Source organism: Labeo rohita, chromosome 9 (genome assembly GCF_022985175.1).
Source record: "Labeo rohita strain BAU-BD-2019 chromosome 9, IGBB_LRoh.1.0, whole genome shotgun sequence".
NCBI lineage: Eukaryota > Metazoa > Chordata > Actinopteri > Cypriniformes > Cyprinidae > Labeo > Labeo rohita.
Window position 1 is genome coordinate 18,632,711 of NC_066877.1, and position 19,360 is coordinate 18,652,070.

Consider the following 19,360-nt stretch of genomic DNA (forward strand, 5'->3'; position numbering starts at 1 on the left):
GAATTTTTCAAGTGGAACCCCGCCAAACGCAACTGAGCTAGTTTTGGGTAGTTTTGAGTAGAAGTTGGGTGTGTTTTGTTGTGAAAACCTGGCAACCATGATCAACAGAGTTCTATTCAGTTGATTACAAACAGAAATTTTATCTGTCCCTCATTTTGTAAAAGCAATACTACTACTACTACTACTAGTAATATAAAAATTGGGCTACTTTAACACTGTTGCCGCAAGTTGTTTTAATTTCCGCTGGTTGAAGTGACCCCAAAAAGTGATATTTATCCCCTGGAATGTGAATTTTACGAGGGGAACCCCAACAAAAACGTGTATTTTACCCCGCCAAATGTGTTTTTTTTGGGGGGGCCCTCTCGAAAAGCAATTTTGGGCCAGTTTTGAGTAGCAATTGGGCGGGTTTTGTTGTGAAAACCTGGCAACCCTGATCAACAGAGTTCTATTCTGTTAATAATTCTGTTAATTACCGCAGACAGACATTTTTACCAGTCCCTCAGTTTGTAAAAGCAATACTACTACTAGTAGTAATATAAAAATTGGGCTACTTTAACACTGTTGCCGGAGGTTGTTTGTCATGTTCGTGGGTTGAAGCGACCCCAGAAAGTGATATTTATCCCAATGGAATGTGAACCCTGCCAATAAAATTAGTATTTTACTCCGCCAAATGTGATTTTTAACGGGGGGACCCCTATTCTAAATGTAAATGGGGTAGTTTTGGGCTAGTTTTTAGTAGCAATTGGGCGCGTTTTGTTTGAAAACCTGGCAACCCTGATCAATATAATTCTGTTCAGTTAATAATTCTGTTACCTGTCCCTTAGTTTGTAAAAGCAATACTACTACTATTACTACTACTACTACTACCAATATAGCTTTTAATTTATGTTCCTATGTTTGTTTGTTTTTTTTTAATTCCATTCAGTTTTAATAATTATTATTATTATTTCTGTTTTAAAGGATTAGCTCACTTCCAGCACTAAAATTTCCTGATAATTTACTCAACCCCATGTCATCCAAGATGTTCAGGGGCCAGTTGCATAAACTTAGCCTCGATGTTAAGACAGTGTCTTAACTATTAGTCTGACTAACTAGCAGTTAACCAAAGGATAATCATTATTATTTTTTGGATTCAGCTTAGAATAATTTACATTTTTCTGTAACTGTTTTTAAATAAATTATTACCAGTCTTAAAGAAAAAATAGCTGACTAACTTTTTAAGACTAGTCTAAACCTTTTATGCAACCGGCCCCTGGTCTTTTTTTTTCTCCTTAGGCAAGTAATTAAGGTTTTTGAAAAAGACATTCTAGGATTTTTCTCCATATAGTGGACTTCAGTTCAACGGGCTGAAGGTCCAAATTGCAATTTCAGTGCAACTTCAAAGGGCATCGTTTTGCTGGATAAGACCCTTCTTCCTCAGCTGGGATCATTTACAACCGCATTTGGGATCATTTAAAGCTGCATTTAAACTGCATTTTGGAAGTTTGAACTCGGGGCACCATATCAGTCCATTACATGTAGTAAAATCCTGAAATGTTTTCCTCAAAAAACATAATTCCTTACGACTGAAGAAAGAAAGACATGAACATCATGGATGACAAGGGAGTACATTATTTGTTCTGTAAGTGAACTAATCCTTCAATGTCAGTAAATGATCATCAGTTTAGATATTAGAACACCAGCCCTGAGCTTTACTCACTACCTCAGTTTCAACAACAACAACAACAAAAAAAATAATGTTAATGCAAACCTCAGAGTCATTATGTGTCCATTGGCGCAGAAGCAGGCCAAACAAACACTGTTGCAAACCGACACCACATCGGCCCGCAGCACAAAGGATGACTCGGTGATGTTATGCACATATAAACAGGCCTGGGAGGGCATGAAGAAGACCTTGGCCTGCCTCTCTGAACACACCACAGCTAAGTGACCATCTCCACTGGCCTCTTGAGAAGACGAGGGCGAGAAGTTGACCAGTTTCCGCTTGCGGGGTCGATCTGGGTCATCAGGGGCATGTTGGTCCCGCCACACCTCGTAGGGACTATTGATAACAGCACCTCCACAGTCCAAGAAACCAAACCGCAAAACAGAGCCCTTTAGCATTAACACTGTTCCTGAGAGGGAAAATAAGAGAGAGAACAAAACATGAGGATACGTACACTCAGGGGCATTCAAGAATTAGAAAAGGAAGAAATCAAGAGATACCAGTGGGGGCCACAGTAACAGGGTCTTCCTGGCGTTCCTGCTCATCCATAGGAATGGACATTGGGATGATGAGCACCAGGCCCAGACTTGTGCCCACCCACAAACATGGCGTAGGCAGGGTGTCTGATTTACGCCCGTACGACTCTGCAAACTGCAGGGTGGTTACGGCCTCTTTAGTCTCCCTGTCTATGCTGGAAACACTAGAGCTCCGGGAACGGCTGAACGAGTTTTCTCTACTCTCTGAGAAAGAACGGAGAAAGGGAGAGAGAAAGAGAGGGTGGGGGAGAAAAAAAATGTCAGGAAAGATGGAAGACAGAGGACAGACAGATGGATGAGTAGTAAAAGACAAAGAAAAAGATGGGAGAAGAATCCTTACGCTGTTAAAAAGTGGAATGATTGAAAGTGGTGTCACTCCATATGTGCATTCACATTACATTTAAACCAGAATCCAAGTTTCAAAGTGATACAGATGTGCAGTCGCAAACACAATTTTTTAGATTTGTTACTGAAAAAGTAAACAATCAGTAATGTACATATAAGACAGAGTGGCACATACATATCGAGTGAACACATATTAAAGTTATCCTTTTAACATGATCACAGATTTCATTCACATTCATTTCATTCACACACAGAGAACACACAGAACACAGTCTCACAATTTCAAACCCATTTGGCATCATTTCCATCCTTTTGACTTTGAATTGCTTCCAGGTTCATATCCACTGCATATTCACATAGCCAGACCCACACATTAAAATATTTCTGGACTTGCCTGATTTACACTTCATTCAATTATTTAAACTCTCTCTTTCCCTCCATATCTTATTCTGAAGCATGCTGAGGAAAAACCCATACAAAGAAGGCAAGATTTTTTTTGGTTGCAATACAACATATATAATGGTAATACATGACTGGTTGTTGTAATTGTCATATCCTATTTGACATTCAGTATCTTGATGTACTCCTGTTTATCCTGCAGAACAAAAGTGTACTGCATTCTCATAACATAAACCCATTATAACAAAACACTGACAGACATTTGTCATAATGTCAGAACATGGGTTTGAGTGTGTAGTGATGGAGGAAAAGTAATTTGTGAATAAAATACCAAATGTTTGCAGGTATGTCAAAAATACCAAAAGACTATGGGTTTCTAAAGTATCAGTTACAATATTTTATAACAATATATGACATTTTCATATATCATAAAAGCCTTTATAATGTATCATTACTTAAATACTAAACTTCTGCGTCTCAGAAGACAGCGTTGTTTGTGTGCTACATGTGTTCCTATGATTTGAAACTATATATATAAATTATAAAATAACATGGTATTGCACTCAGTAACATTATATAATAGATTTATCTCTTTATTGTCTAAATAAATAATAATAAAAAAAGTTTTTAATTGGACTTTCATTACACACCCCTTCATTATGTTACACACTTACATTAGCCTCAACAGTTCAGCTGTTATAAGAAAAAAAAGTGATAGTAATAAATTTTAACACAAAACCCAGGAAAACTGACTGTAAATAACGACCATTATTAATAGCAATTGCATATGCACATTTAGCCTTAAAACATCTTGAAAGGTCAGGAAAAATGCTTTTCAAGCTGAAAGAAATTCAAATAGTAAACAAAACATAAATGGTTTGAAATGTAGCACTTTACACTACTGATCAAATATTTGGGGCTAGTAAGGGTGGGAGCAAGTTTTTTTAAATACTTTACATTAATACTTTTATTCATTATAGATAATTAAATTAAATTAAAATTTTATTTCAAATAAATGCTGTTCTGTTCAGCTTTGCCATCTCAAAAATGGCTATGGAACTATGGAAACTATGGAAAATGGCTATTTTAAATGATAATTTTTGCAGAAATGATTGTATTTTTGATCAAATAAATGCAGCTATGACATAATGCTTTTACAGACACAAAAATTTTAATCAGTATATTCAGGATTTTGTTAATAGCTTTAAATTAAAATATATTAACACCACCACCACCAAAATAAATAAATAAATTATTAATAATAATAATAATAATAATAATAATAATAATAATAATAATAATTTTCCGGCACAAACAGCACCGTTTTTTGAGAATGACTCTTCTATGGCCTGGTGACCCTGGTAAAAAAAAAAAGTAATATATTTAAAATATATTTATTTCATACTAAGCATAATTCAGATCTATTAATATATTTACTGACGTCCTCTTTTTCCCTATTATCTGACACATGTCCATTAAACACATAAAGCCAGCATCATGGATATGATTGCACAACTTACTAAATTCTGCGTACACTATCCCCCAATTTGAATCCTTACCATCAAGGAACGAAATTTGTTTTAAGAGTGACCTCACAACATTCACCTCTACATTGATGACAACAGTGATGATTGATTATACTGACAGAATCATTAGGCCTCCCTTAGACATTGACATACAGAAAGTGTTTTCCTGAAACAGGTTAAGCCTCGCCTTGGACAGATCACTTTTTGTCACATGTAGTCCAGGACTAGATTTAATCTGTGTCTCGGAGATGTCACAGTGCGTGAGATGGACAGACGACTACAAGCCGACAACACTGCAGATCGACAGAGGCTGGTGTGAAACACAAAGCAGACATCATTGTAATGTTCAGCTGCTAGCATCTACGGTGTAAATCCAAACCTGAAGATGAAGAGCAAGGTGAAGACTCTGAACATCATTGAACGTGACGAGAGAGGGATTCTGACCAAGCGACTATGAGCCACAGGACGGGACGGAGCGAGACGTGACGCTACAGGGTGAGAGGTCCTTGTGACCCTCAAAAAGCCCCTCCTTACCTCTCTCGCTCCAGGAGTAGGTGGTGATGTGATGCTCATCATGAGAGTACATACTGACTCCGTGTAACTGCTGCAGCATGGCTCGTCGGGACGAATAACCTATCCATCGAACGCACACACACACGACACCCCAGCGGCCACAATCACACACACGTAAATACAACGATACACGACCACCACATACAAAATGACACATACATAGACACAAATGTCAGACGAAAACACGGAAAAGACGTGACCAGAACATCACGGCGTACAGAGAGTGACAGAAAAAGAGAAAGAGAAAACAGATAAACCAATATGCAAGAAAGAAAGAAAGAAAGGGTCCTGACAGATCGATACTTTTTTCAAATACCTGCCCACTTCAGTAGATTCGACAAAAAAAAAAAATCTGAAAAAACGTTGACAGAGAAATCCTTTCTTGGCTGTGATGGTTGCCTCAAGGATACTGGCAATTCACTCGAAAATGAAATTTCTGTCATTATTTACTCTCTTATGTTGGTGCAAACCAGCAGTACTGGCTTGAAAATATTCAAAAACTTGTCATATAGTGTATTAGTGATGTGAAGATCATTTTCCTGACTTGGATCTTTCAATCATGTTAGCAAAATGAACAAATCTTTATTCAAGTCATTTCATTCATATGAGCAGAGTTATTCCAAATAATTAAAATTGTACATTTCCAGTAGCCAAAATTCTCCAAAATATCTACTTGCATCAACTTTGACCATTCCAAATGAGCAGTGATAGCAGCCAAAGACAAACTTTGAGAAATTATTAATGATTAAATTACTACTCAACTGTGTCTTCCTGTCTTATTCATATTCTGGGAGTATGTTTCCATAGAACCTAAAATATCATAGTCACAGTAAAATATCGTAGTCACCCATGTAATCATTTGTTTCCCTTACATAACCTATGCGGCTTTCATGTGACAAAAGAATGAACGACTTAGACCAGAAAACTCGAGAGGTGAACAAATAATTTCTGGATCTCATACAGTTTTCCATACAACTTTTAAGTCATGAACGACAGGATGTTGCACATGCGTGGTCACAAATACACTGAACGAATCACTCTTCGTGACAACTCGTTACTCCAATATCATTTACTCTAAAAGACTCTTTTAAAACAAATGAACAGCTCATGAGAGACCCATTCAGAATACTTTTACAGAAATTTGTTGACTTTTTGGACATTTCTAGTCACTGTGTGCTTGAACATTCTTCAAAATATCTTCTACGTTTCATACAAAGTCTAATGGGTTTGGAGCAGCATGAAGGCGAGTAAATATTGACAAAATTAACAATTTTTGGGTGAACTACCCCATGAACACTGATCAAGACTGGACACTGATGTCTCACAGCACTCATTTCCCAAACAATGTAACACAAAGCAAACTGAAAAAATCTTTATTCAAGTCACTTCTTTCATAGGAGCAGAGTTATTACAAGTAATTAAAATTAAATTTCCAGCAGCCAAAATTCTCCAAAACATCTACTTACATTAATTTTGACCATTCCAAATGAGAAATAACACCAGCCAAAGACAAACTGTGAGAAGTGATTAATGATTAAACTGTACTACTCAACTTTCTGAGTTATTCGTATCCTGGGAGCGTGTTTCCTCTAGCCTGTTGCCTTGAAGCAGAACCTAAAATATCATAGTCACAGTAAAATATTGTAGTCACCCATGTAATCATTTGCTTCCCTTACATAACCTATGAGGCTTTCATATGACAAAAGAATGAACGGCTAAGACCAGAAGACTTAATAGGTCAACAAATAATTTCTGTTTCCCATACAGGGAACAGTCATGAACGACAGGATGTTGCACATACGTGGTCACAAAAACACAGAACAAATCCCTCTTTGAGACAACTCATTACTCCAGTGTCATTTACTCGAAAAGATTCTTTCAAACGAATGAACGGCTCATGAGAGATCCATGACTTCAGAATACTTTTACAGAGATTGTTGACTTTATGGACTTTCTTAGACATTTCTAGTCACTGTGTTCTTGAACATTCTTCAAAATATGTTTCATACAAAGTCTACTGGGTTTGAAAAGGCATGAAGGTGAGTAAATAATAACAGAATTTTCTTTTTTTTGGCTGAACTACCCCATTAACACTGACCAAGACTGGACACCGATGTCTCACAGCATTCATTTCCCAAACAATACAACACAAAGCAAACTGAACACAAACCCACAAATCCAATCTCACACAGTGCAAAATGGTCACACACGAAATCACATATAACTTTGTGGGAAGACACGCAAATTGACCTTTTCTATCGACGCCACCTGTATCTGCGGGAACTGTGAACATAATTAGTCGTATCCATCCTGTTAGCCTGTTAGTGTGAATATTTCATGATAGAGACGGGTGAGAGAAAAGATCTGCCCGCTCGTTCTCGCTCTCTCTGGGACTCTTTTGCTGAGGTCACTGACTGTCAATCACCACAGGGGAGCCAAATGACACACCTGTTATTAGAAACACCAACAACGCCCTCTCTCTGTGGGACATGTAAACGATTCTGTGGAAATTAACTTTTTTTTCTGTCTGCTGGATTCCTCTGTAATTCTCTTTTCTGATCCTCTGTGTTTATAGTTTGTGTATACGCATAAATGTTGCATAGTCTTATGGAACACAGTCAGCACTATATTTAATTTCTGACGGCAATGAAAACAAAGCTGTGAATTATAGAAGTACAGCGCGTTCAATGGATTGTACTGTTGTTTACCAGCTTGCCAATTCTTCAGCTGACAACACATCTTTCAAAAGGTCTTCCAGCAGACAAAAACTCCATAAAACAGTTTGAAAGTTTTGAGTCATGAAAATTACATGTAATGTAGGAGCTTTCTACAGTTCATCTCTCACTACCTTGTTTTAACCTGTGTAAAATTTAATATGCTGTCTAACTTGACTAAGGTCTACAGTTGTGCGTTCATTAATGAATCAATTATTAAAAGATTAGTTCACTAACAGAATAAAAAATTCCTGATAATTTACTCACCCGCATGTCATCCAAGATGTTCATGTCTTTCTTTCTTCAGTCAGAAATAAAGGTTTTTCCTGGATTTTTCTCCATATAGTGGACTTCAATGAGGATCAGTGGGTTAAAGGTCCAAATTTCTATTTCAATGCAGCTTCAAAGGGCTCTACATCATCCCAGTAAAGAATAACTGTCTTGTCTAGCGAAACTGTCATTTTCTACAAAAAAAAAAAAAAAAAAAAAAAAACGCCCTTTTTTTGCAAAGGGCGTTTGACTTTCTTTGCATGTTCACTTTGTAAAAACTGGGTCTGTACTACCTACGTAACGCATTAAGATGAACTAGTGCAAGATGAGAATTTGTGGTTAAAGAATATATATATATATATATATATATATATATTTTTAAAGATTTATTTTTTGCCATTTTTATGCCTTTATTTTAGATAGGACAGTGTAGTTGGACAGGAAACGAAGTGGGAGAGAGAGAAGGGGGTGGGATCAGGAAAGGTCCAGGAGCTGGGATTCAAACTCGGGACACCCGCAGTGCAACGGCGCTATATGTCAAAAGTACACAGATTTTTAATTTTTTTTAGAAAATGACTGATATTTTCACTAGTTGAGACTCTTATTTCTTGGCTGGGATCATGTAGAACCCTTTGAAGCTGCATTGAAAATGAAATTTAGACCTTCAACCCATTGGCTACCTTTAAAGTCCACTATATGGAGAAAAAACCTGGAATGTTTTCCTCAAAAACCCTAGTTTATTTTCTACTGAAGATAGAAAGACATGAACACCTTGGATGGTGAGTAAATTATCAGGAAATTTTTATTCTGGAAGTGAGCTAATCCTTTGCAAATTCTTATTAAATCAATTGAGTGTGAGATTGAATGATTAAACTCACAAAAAGATGCTCACTTATCGCCACATACTTCATGATGTAACCTGCAGAAAAGGCTCTAAATGAATCTTTCTGGTAAATGGGAATGTGACTCAATAGATTTTAATGGGATAATGGGATGTCAAGGAGACAATGGGATGATTGAAAGTCCCATCCACCACCACTTATTCACTGACTTGTAACAAATTTCTGTAACTGTTCTTATTTTCTAACATCTTGCTCGTATCATGTAAATGTGTGTGTGTCTATCCACCCTTAATGGTGTTTATATGAGACTACGTATCCCAACTTCCCGCAGCTTTCTCTTCCTGTAGCGTGTCTCATTAGCGACGGCCTGGCTCTCCTTGCTGCTAATTGACCTTTAATTATCCCAGCGACCCCACTGCGGCACCACATGCCTGTTACCGTAGCGATAGGGACGCACGCCACGCGTCGAGACCAAAGAAGCGGTAGGCAGTCCTCTAACGGACAATAAACCATGTCTATATCTAGACAGACGTGGATTCATTTGAATATCGCAACATTATTCAATTAAAAAAACTCAAGCTGAGTCTGTACAGGAGAGTTTCAGAGATGAACACTGCGCTTTCGAAAGTTTTAGAATGTCTAGGTGGAAATAAAAAAGAACGAAAAAGGGGTGAAGGGAAGTCGTTTTTACTAGCTTGTGAGCAATTGCATCATTTTTTCTCAAAAATAAAATCAGATATAGATTATTAGGTTAAAAAGGCAATAGCGGCGCACAGCACGTCATTCTGGGAACCATCCGGTCACCGCGAAAACCTTATGAACTCTGTGACACTATTTGTACGCTGCTGTTTGACTTAGGCTGGTTGTCCTGGTTGGCGTCCTTCACGTAAACAGGATTATGGACACAGATGACGGCACAGGAGGAGACACTGCCTATCGCTGCGATTGGATTAGCGAATGACAGGAAGTCGGTGCCCAAGCGAGGATATGATCTAAGTGATGCGTTACCGCCGTACAGATCAGGCTAATATGAACACAACATCTGCTTTAGGGACATATATGACTGACAAGGACAGAGAACTGACATGAGATAAAGACATACAGAAGTCACGTTTGCCTGTGTGTAAGCCCATGATGGCCGTTAAAGAAGTCGTATCACATATATATAATGGACCTAAATTTAATAATAATAATACTATTTATCCTAAGGGTTCAAGGATGTGAAGAGCGCCATGTAATAACATGCAGAAAAACATACATTCCTTTTTTTATGATATGACTCCTTTATAGCCATTGTAACACACTCATACACTCCAACATCTAAACATGGAGGTGATATGAACAAACATTTGAACATGCACACATAATAGTGCTGATTGGATTGTCCATCTGTTTCATTTTGGTAAATTCCCTGCTGATCCAGAGGAAAGAGCTATAATTTCATTTCACATTAAGATTGACGCTTGACGAGAAGTAAGTCTACAACCATAATCGTTGCATAAACTCCAACCTAAGCTTGCTCAGAGACTGCCTACATTAATTTTTTAATTCACATCATCAACCCACCTGTCAAACGACTGTGTGTAGAGGTAGTAATTAAAAGCATTAAAAACAAAAAGTATAATTAGGCTCACAGCGGTGTCTGCCTCAGCCTCCATGTTTGAAGCACAAATACGGTCTCAAACATAAAAGGGACAGAAGATCCCCAAAGCTTGAAAAGCCGAGTCGTTTTTGTGAGTCACACTTTGAAAGGTTTGTGCTGTTTCGTTCTTTCGTTCTTCTTTGTGTTTTACTTTTGATGACTTTTGAAAGGCTGGTTAATAAAATAATACACTTATTTCATCAACATTTATCCTATTCATCCTAATATTGACTTTAATCAGGGTTGAGTTTAATTAAAATTCATAACACAAACCTATTATGAGATCACAAAAACTTTCCACCAAAATTTCAGCAAAAATGCAGTATGGTAATTGGTGCATTAGATACTTTGTTACCCCTTTTCCACCAACAAGGTGCCAGTGCCAGAGCCCAATCTTATCCCGTTTCGATATAAATGAATGGAGATAAATTGTAATTCCAAACCTATATGACTTTCTTTTCCTTGAAACACAAAAGGAGATTTTAGGAAGAATTACTGCTGAAGTCACTGGTGTGGTGGCATACTGTATGTGATAGAGTTCACATACTGTGCTTGTGAGGTTTCCCCTTTAACTCTTTCCTTGTCTTTCCTCCCTTTAAATCTTTCCTCCAAAGAGTTGGCAGGAATGAGTAGTTCACTTCCAAAACAAAAATTTACAGATAATGTACTCATCCAACTTAAAAATCATCCTACATTGCTGTTTTGTAAAGGGCGTTTGACCTTCTTTGCACGTTCACTTTGTAAACACTGGGTTGGTACTTCTGCAGCGATGTAGGATGATTTTGAAGTTGGAGGAGAAAATGAGATGGGAGTTTTTCGACATACCCTGTCTTGAACCGGCATGCACAGAGTTCACACAGAGCTAGACAAGATGACCATTTGAGGTTAAAAAGGATATACTTTTTTTTTTTTTTTTTTTTTTTTTTTAAAAAAGAATGATTGTTTCGCTAGACAAGACCATTATTCCTCGGCCGGGATCTTTTAGAGCCCTTTGAAGTGGCATTAAAACTGCATTTTGGAAGTTCAAACTCGCGGGCACCATAGAAGTCTATTATATGGAGAACATTCCTGAAATGTTTTCCTCAAAAAAACATAATTTCTTTACGACTGAAGAAAGAAAGATATGAATATCTTGGATGACAATTGGGTGAGTACATTATCTGTACATTTTTGTTTTGGAAGTTAACTACACCTTTAAGAGATTTATGCTTGCATTTTGGTTGGAGTGCAATAAGGTGATTCAGCCGCTTCACTGCTTTTCATCCAGTTTCTACAGTGTCTGTGTTCATTTAAACATACTAACACCTACATATGGCGACCCCAACGCGCAAACTGTATCTCCACCTGGCCGAACCACGTTGGAGCTTGCTGTTCCCAAAACTCTGGTACCTTGAGAGCATGTCATCCAGTCAAACCACAACAACAAAAAAAAAACTCTGGAGATGTTCACCTGCATCAGGGTCACCACATGTAGGTGTTAGTGTGTTTAAAGAGGTCATGAACTGGTAAAAATATAATTTTCCTTGATCTTTCAACATATAACAGATCAATGTACTATAATAACACCCTGTAAGTTTCAAAACTCAAAACTTTCTTGTTAGTTTAAAAACAGCTTTTATTGAAACCAAGCTCAGAAAACAGCTTGTTTTGGAATGTGCCACTTTATGATGCAGTAGTGAGGCGAAAGCCCGCTTTTGCAAGAAAAAGATCAACACCTGCTTCTATATCATACACAGTGTAGTGCAAGTTGTGTAAAATAGTCTTTGAATTGCCTTCCTTCATGTCGCGAATCCATTTCTCTTTCAGGTCAGAAACAGCATGAATGTTTGGAGCATGTCAGAAATAGAACAGGACATTAGTTTACTGTCTGGAATTTGTTTTGTCAGTCCGTGCCGCAACCAGTGTAGACAGAATTGCAGATTATAATGGGTTTTGTTGTCTATAGTCGCATTGCGCCACTCGTGTCCGGTGTAAACAAGGGATAAAATTAGGAAAGAGCTCCAGATCGCGTTGGTGAAACACTGTTTGTTTGTTTGCTTTACTTTATTAAGGATTTATTTTTAAACAAGACAGTATGATGCAGGCTGTTTAGAGAGACTGAAAGTAAAATATGATGCAGTGCTGAATCTGACTAAAGTGGATCCAACAGTAATATAGCAACACATAAGTTTGTGTAGAGTTGCTTTTAATATTATTGCATTGTCTGCTCCAGACAGTTTGATATATACTCAGTATTTATATGTTTTTCACCCAAATTACCCATGTTGTTTTCAAAGTACATCACAACAGCGTCCATCTGTTACTTTAATAAGCAAAACTGTTAGCCAATCATAGCAGTAGGTGTTTACTTCAGAGTCTTGAATGCGCCCCACCTATAAAATCAGACCGTTCTGAGAGAGGCTCAAAAGCAGGATAGAAATAATGGTCACACTCCGGGCCCTATTTTAGCGATCTAATCGCATAGTGCATAAAGCGCATGGCACAGGTGCACTTAGGGTGTGTCCGAATTAACTTTTGCTATTTTAAGGATGGGAAAAATGGTCAGCGCGCCCGGCGCATGGTCTAAAAGGGTTGTCCCTATTCTCTTAATGAGTCGTGGGTGTGTTTTGGGAGTAACGTGGCCATGGCGGATTCGCTATTTACACGGTGGAATTTGCGAGAATGAAGGCTGAGCGCTTCTCCAGAGAGCAGGGCGGGTGCAAAGGGGGGCATTCACAGGCTGAGCCCACTCAAATGAGTTACCCCCTTTTAAAACTCTCCCCTGAAAAGTTTTCAAGTGAAACTAAAAAACAGCTCGCATAAGAAAGCGATTGACTATCCATTATGACATGTAGGCATTTTTATATTTATGCATACAATAATAATCTTTTACATTTTAATCCTTTCATTTTAAATTTTTGGCATGTTTGTGTGCTGCTCCGCATCCCTGTGTGTGTAATAAGCAGAGTGTATGTGCATTGTGCACCTGCCTATAGTTATTTCTAGCATGCTCTTTAAATAACAAGAAAAATATTGCGCCATTGAATTTAGACCAGGTTTTAGTTGGTCAATGGCGGAGTCAGTTGCCTCAAAATAGCAACACGCCAACAATGTGCCTGAACACATCTCGTTTCCAGACCAGCATGCCCACAGGCGCACAAATAGGCACAAATGCATTTGCTATTTAAACAACGTGGCGCAGGATACGAAAATAATAACTGCGTTGGGATGAAACAAGCAAAAAATCAATTGCATGGCGCCACACTGCACCGAGGGTATGATAGAGCCCTTAATTTTAAGGTCTAGTTCTCGCTATTAACAAACCATTAACTATGGCTTTTGCCTCAATAAACTCCTAATTTGCTGCTTATTAATAGTTAGTAAGGTAGTTGTTAAGTTCAGGTATTGGGTAGGATGTAGAATGTGGTCATGCATAATAGGTGCTTTGTAAGTACTAATAAACAGCCAATATGTTAATAATAGGCATGCTAATAAGTAACTAGTTAATAGTGAGAATTGTTGTTTTAATGTAAAACCACATCAATATTATAAGTGAACCTCACAGAACATCATAAAACAATAAAAATGCAGTTCATGACCCCTTTAAATAAACACAAGCAATATAGAAATTGGATGAAAAGCCATGAACTGGCTGAACCACTTTATTGCACTCCAACCAAAAACAAAGGTTAATCACTTAAAGGAGAAGTCCACTTCCAGAACAACAATTAACAAATAATTTACTCGCCCTCTTGTCATCCAAGATGTTTATGTCTTTCTGTTTTCAGTCGTAAAGAAATTATGGTTTTTAAGGAAAGCATTTCAGGATTTTTCTCCATATAATGGACTTCAGTGGTGCCCCTGATTTTGAACTTCCAAAATGCAGCTTCAAAGGGCTCTAAACGATCCTAGCCGAGGAAGAAGGGTCTTATCTAGCGAAACGATCAGCCATTTTTTTGAAAAATTAAAATTTGAATACGTTTTACACATATAAGTTTGTGTAACACTAGCTCTGGGATGCGTGTCCACGACGCTACATACTACAGAATCATGTCAAAAGGTCACGCGCAATGTAAGCAGAACTACAGACCCAGTGTTTACAAAGTGAACGTGCAAAGACTAATGAAATGCAAGTAAGTCAAACGCTGTTTACAAACAAAAAGGTACAACAATGTTGGACTATTCTAAAGTTGAAGGAGAAAATGAGATGGAGTTTTTTGCCATACCCTACCTTTTTGAGCCGGAGAACACAGACAATGAACTTAGACAGAGAGAGGAGGCTGCTGCAGCGACACAAGTCTCTCAAGCCTTGGGCACGTTCAAACAAGACATGGTGGTGCACATGTGGAAAATGCCAACCACTGCCAATGGAGCAGGAATCTCAATGCTGTCAAGAATGGACCATATCTATTCCACTGTCGGAAAGAATCATCAAGTCAGGTGGTCAGTCGTGCATGATCTTTTGTCGTGTTTCTGTAGTACGTAGCGTCGTGGACGCGCGTCCCTGAGCTAGTACTACAAGAGCTTTTGTGCTTAAAAAGCATACAAATTTTAACTTTTCAAAAAAGATAAACGATCGTTTCACTAGATGAGACCCTTCTTCCTCGGCTGGGATCTTTAGAGCCCTTCGAAGCTGCATTTAAACTACATTTTGGAAGTTCAAAATTGGGGGCATTATAATGAAGTCCATAATATGGAGAATCCTGAAATGCTTTCCTTAAAAACCATAATTTCTTTACAGCTGAAGACAGAAAGACATGAACATCTTGGTTGACAAGAGGGTGAGTAAATTATTTGTAAATTGTTGTTCTGGAAGTGGAGTTCTCCATTAAAGCACACATCATTATTAAAGAGGAACATAACCTCACTGTACTTGAATTCTGTCACGTCTTGTGTGTACTGTATGTCGCCACACTATGACTTTTACTGCATGGAAAAAAGATGTAATGAAATTAAATGTGACTGAGGCCGTCAGTATCAACAATTCCGGCCAACATCTCCTTTAAGGTTCCCCAGAGGAAAGTCAAATGGGTTTGGAGCAACATGAGAGTGAGTAAATGATAGAATTTTCATTTTTGAGGATGCTATCCATTTGAAACCAAGAAAAAAAGACCATGATATTTGGTTGTGGGCAATTATAGCATTGTTCTGCTCTAAAATGTGGCTCTGGTAGTGCTGGAAAAGGTCCACAGATCCCCTACTTGAGCACCAGCTCAGTGGAAAAGGGATATGCTTCCTGTGTGGCATGATAGGGCTTTAGTAATCACCAATCTCTCTACAAGAGTGGAAAACAGAACAATAAAACCAAAGAAAAGGCAGTGAAATCACAGCGTAAGAAAACACAGCAATAAAACCCCATACCTTCCTCCTTGTATCCCTTGATGAGTGTTAAACATGCATAAAGGGATGGGGCAGTGGGGGAATACGGGAAAAAAGGGTAAATGGATTAAAGGGATAAAGGAGCTGGAGAACAAGCACACACCTTCGGTGAGGGAGGACACAGGCAAAGAGACCTCCATGCATGCGGCGGACTGGGCCTTGCGGAAGGGCGGTCGGCCGGGCCCCCTGCGGGCGAGGCGTGGCCCTTCAGGGCCCCCCGGGACTCTGGCCCTCCCAGTCGGACAGGGCTGGGAGGTGGGGCTAGTGCAATGTCCATTCACATGATCTGCAACAACGGGCATAGCATTAGCAAGAAACCCAAATGAGGTTAGAAACAGAAGAGTGTGTGAGAGAGAAAAAGAGGTGAAGAGGGCAGTGGGATGAAAACAATGCAGCCGCAAAGGAGAGAGAAGCGTTAACAGTAAGAGGAAGCAGTCATAATAGCAGCTTTAATCAGCCCAAAATCATTCTGATTTGAAAAGGAAGATTAAACGGAAAAGGAAAATGAAAAGACAAGGGAAAAGGAAAATGGAAAGGAAAAAGGGTGAAGGATAATGGAAAGGAAAATAAAAGAATGAAAAGGAAATTAAATGGGGAAATAAAAAGACAAAGGAAAAGGGAAAAAAGTAAAAATACAAAAAGACAAATGATAAGGGAAAGGAAAGACAAGAGAAAGAACATGGAAAAGGAAAGGAAAGTTGCAGGTAATGGTAGCTGTTCAAAAAATTAAGCATTCAGAGAGGCTTTCTCATCCCTTCTCAACTCAGACACTTGAAAGGACGAGGGTGGAGGACTTGACTTTACAGAAAAACAGAAGCTTCCATCTGCAGTCTATTTATGCAGGAAGTTGAGGGAGGTCTGGTTGAGTATGCAGGAAAAGACCCAGATTCAAACTCCCTGCATCTTAAACAGCACATTTTTCAGCAACACCTCCAACACACCTGAATCAAAGTCTTACTAGCATCTACCTGAGAGAGACATCCTGCAGCCAGAACCTCTCAGATGGAGGCAGCTTGTTTATATGTACCACAGTATCCTCCAGGATTTCACTGACTTCTGACTATTTTGACATTCTAGCTGTATATTTCCTTCCCTTCCTCCATTTTATATCTATCAATCATGTTCATGCCAAAGCAGCCATCCAAATCCACGACTGTCTGCTGTCATTTCATATCAGTGGGATTTCTACTCAGTCATTTTTATATCACACTGTAGACTTGGCAACCAAAACTTTGACACTGACTCATGGTGAAACAAAGCACTATTAAGAACACCATCTGTAGTAAGTTTGAGAAACTTAAATTGCCATTTTACAGACTACATTTGTTAGTTCATACTTTCTATGAAAAAGTTTGGGGACAGTGATTAAACTAAACTAACTAAAATCCAATTTAATATGGTAGCTGAGCTGGAACACAGAATCTTCAGATGATCATATTCTGTTGATGAAAGTCAGAGAACATCATCTTAGAGAGTCAGGATGAGAAAGCCCAAAAAATGGAGCCCAGTCCGCAGATGCCTTTACATCTGTTTTCCCTGGCCTGCACCAGGGACAATGTTTCTAAATGAGCCCAGGTTCATGAAAAGATCCAAACTGAGGGTTTAGGATAGTAGGAAATCTTGCGGAAGCCCCGGTGCATTCAAAGGGAGACAGTTCCATGCACAAAACTACAGAGAACCTACCTGTAGATACACACACTAACTCTCTATCTCAGCCACACACACTCACACAACCCTCATAAATTGGCTTTCTATTAAGTATTGATTTTTTATGTCCTTGTTCTGTTTTTAAGACCTAAAGATATTTTCATATTACAAAACGACCCAAGACTCGCTTTCTAAGCTCTAATATTTTTCGAGCAGAAATCGAAACCTTTGAGGATTAGAAACAAGTGTAATCACTCATGGCCCAGATGGTCTATTTTCCTTCGTAATGCGGCACAGCTTGACCTGTTGAAGGAACACTTTCATTATTACACATTAGGTCAAGTTTGGCACAAGAAATTGGAGAGGAAATTGTTCAGCCCTCAGCGAGAGGTTTGTTAGTCACAGCCTAGCATGAAACAATAAGCCAGACAAGAGGAAAGAAAAAGGAAAAGAGAACAAGGAAAGATACTCAGCGAAAGAGACAGAGTGAGACAATTCGGAGTGTTTCCGTAAAAGGCTGAAAAATGATCCAAGTCACGATGAGGCAAGCTCACTTGCAGAGAATGATCTCATTACATTAGTGCATGTCGTTCAGAGGTAGAAGATGGTCCAATCACAAATGAGCAGGCTTTCATAGAGTTAGAGAATGGTCCAATAGGGTTAGAGCATGTTCTGAGGTATAGAATGACCCAATTACGATGGAGCAAGGCCCTTATGACGTAAAGAATGAACCAGTCGCGAAAGAGCAAGATTGATACCTTTCTCAACTTAAGAATGAGTATGTTGAACAAACCACCTTTGTAAACACTTGCAAAATGTACATTGAGAAGCATAATTTAAAAAAGAAAAAAGAAAAAGGCCACACGCAGAGATGTGAGGAGGGAAATTTTGCGCCACGTCATGAATTCGAATGGGAAGAAAGTGAATAAAAATGCATTAAGTATGAACTTTAAAATGCAAAGACAAGGGGCTTCGTCATGTCACTCTCAACAGGATGGAAACAGAGAAAGTTGATGCATCGAAGGCAAGAACAAAGAAAAAGATCTGCTCGCTTTCGGCCTACCGTACCAAGATCAGTCTTAAGATCTGTGGGTAGACTTAACTTTCTGCCTGGTCCCTTGACTGAAACAAAAATAGGACAGAAAGGGGCAATTAATCCATTTAAGAAAACAAAACAAAAGCAAAATAAAGAGATCAACTCAAATTAAAATTGCAAAAAGAAATAAAAAAAGAAAATCATTTAGTGTAACACATGCAGGTGTACACACTGATTCGTGATGTTTCATTCGACAGTCATGCCTGAACGCATACTGCCACCAGATAAACGGATTTGTCTGTTTTCAGACAAGCAAACACATGCATGCAGAACGCATCTAAGTACAAACGCATAACTCAATCCATTTCTTCAATTTCCATTTCCTTCATGTTGTTAGGGAAAAATGCATGAATCAATCAAAATGACTGCAAAGTATTTAAAGGATTAGTTCACCCAAAAATGAAAATTCTGTCATTAATTACTCCCTCTCATGTTATTCCAAACCTGTAAGACCTTCATTCATCTTTAGAAAACAAATTAAGATATTTTTGATGAAATCTGAGAGCTTTCTGATCCTGTATACACAACGCAACTGAAACATTTCATGGGTTAGAAACTACCTGATCTCATAACGAAAACATACCTGTGGGAACTTTTTCACAAGATGCAAAATACGTACCATTATATCACTGTAGTTTCCAAAAGAAATGAACACTAGAGGCAGCAAAACAGCGAGCACTTGTAATTGTTTTCGTACACAGTTATGA

General features: G+C 38.4%; 1 protein-coding gene across 11 annotated transcripts in view; it reads right to left on the minus strand.

Moving 5' to 3' along the window:
• Nucleotides 1-19,360, minus strand: part of stxbp5l (syntaxin binding protein 5L) — a 153,908-nt gene that overhangs the window by 5,015 nt on the left and 129,533 nt on the right. For 3 of the 11 annotated variants that reach the window (XM_051119691.1, XM_051119689.1, XM_051119685.1), the window contains 4 exons: nucleotides 16,014-16,196; nucleotides 5,046-5,144; nucleotides 2,206-2,445; nucleotides 1,751-2,114 (listed from right to left, as the gene is read on the minus strand). In XM_051119691.1, coding sequence (XP_050975648.1) covers nucleotides 1,751-2,114; nucleotides 2,206-2,445; nucleotides 5,046-5,144; nucleotides 16,014-16,196 — 886 coding nt within the window. Of the gene's footprint in view, nucleotides 1-1,750; nucleotides 2,115-2,205; nucleotides 2,446-5,045; nucleotides 5,145-16,013; nucleotides 16,197-18,625; nucleotides 18,680-19,360 lie in introns of all 11 variants that reach the window. The other 8 variants (XM_051119686.1, XM_051119684.1, XM_051119693.1 and 5 more) reach the window with 5 other exon arrangements.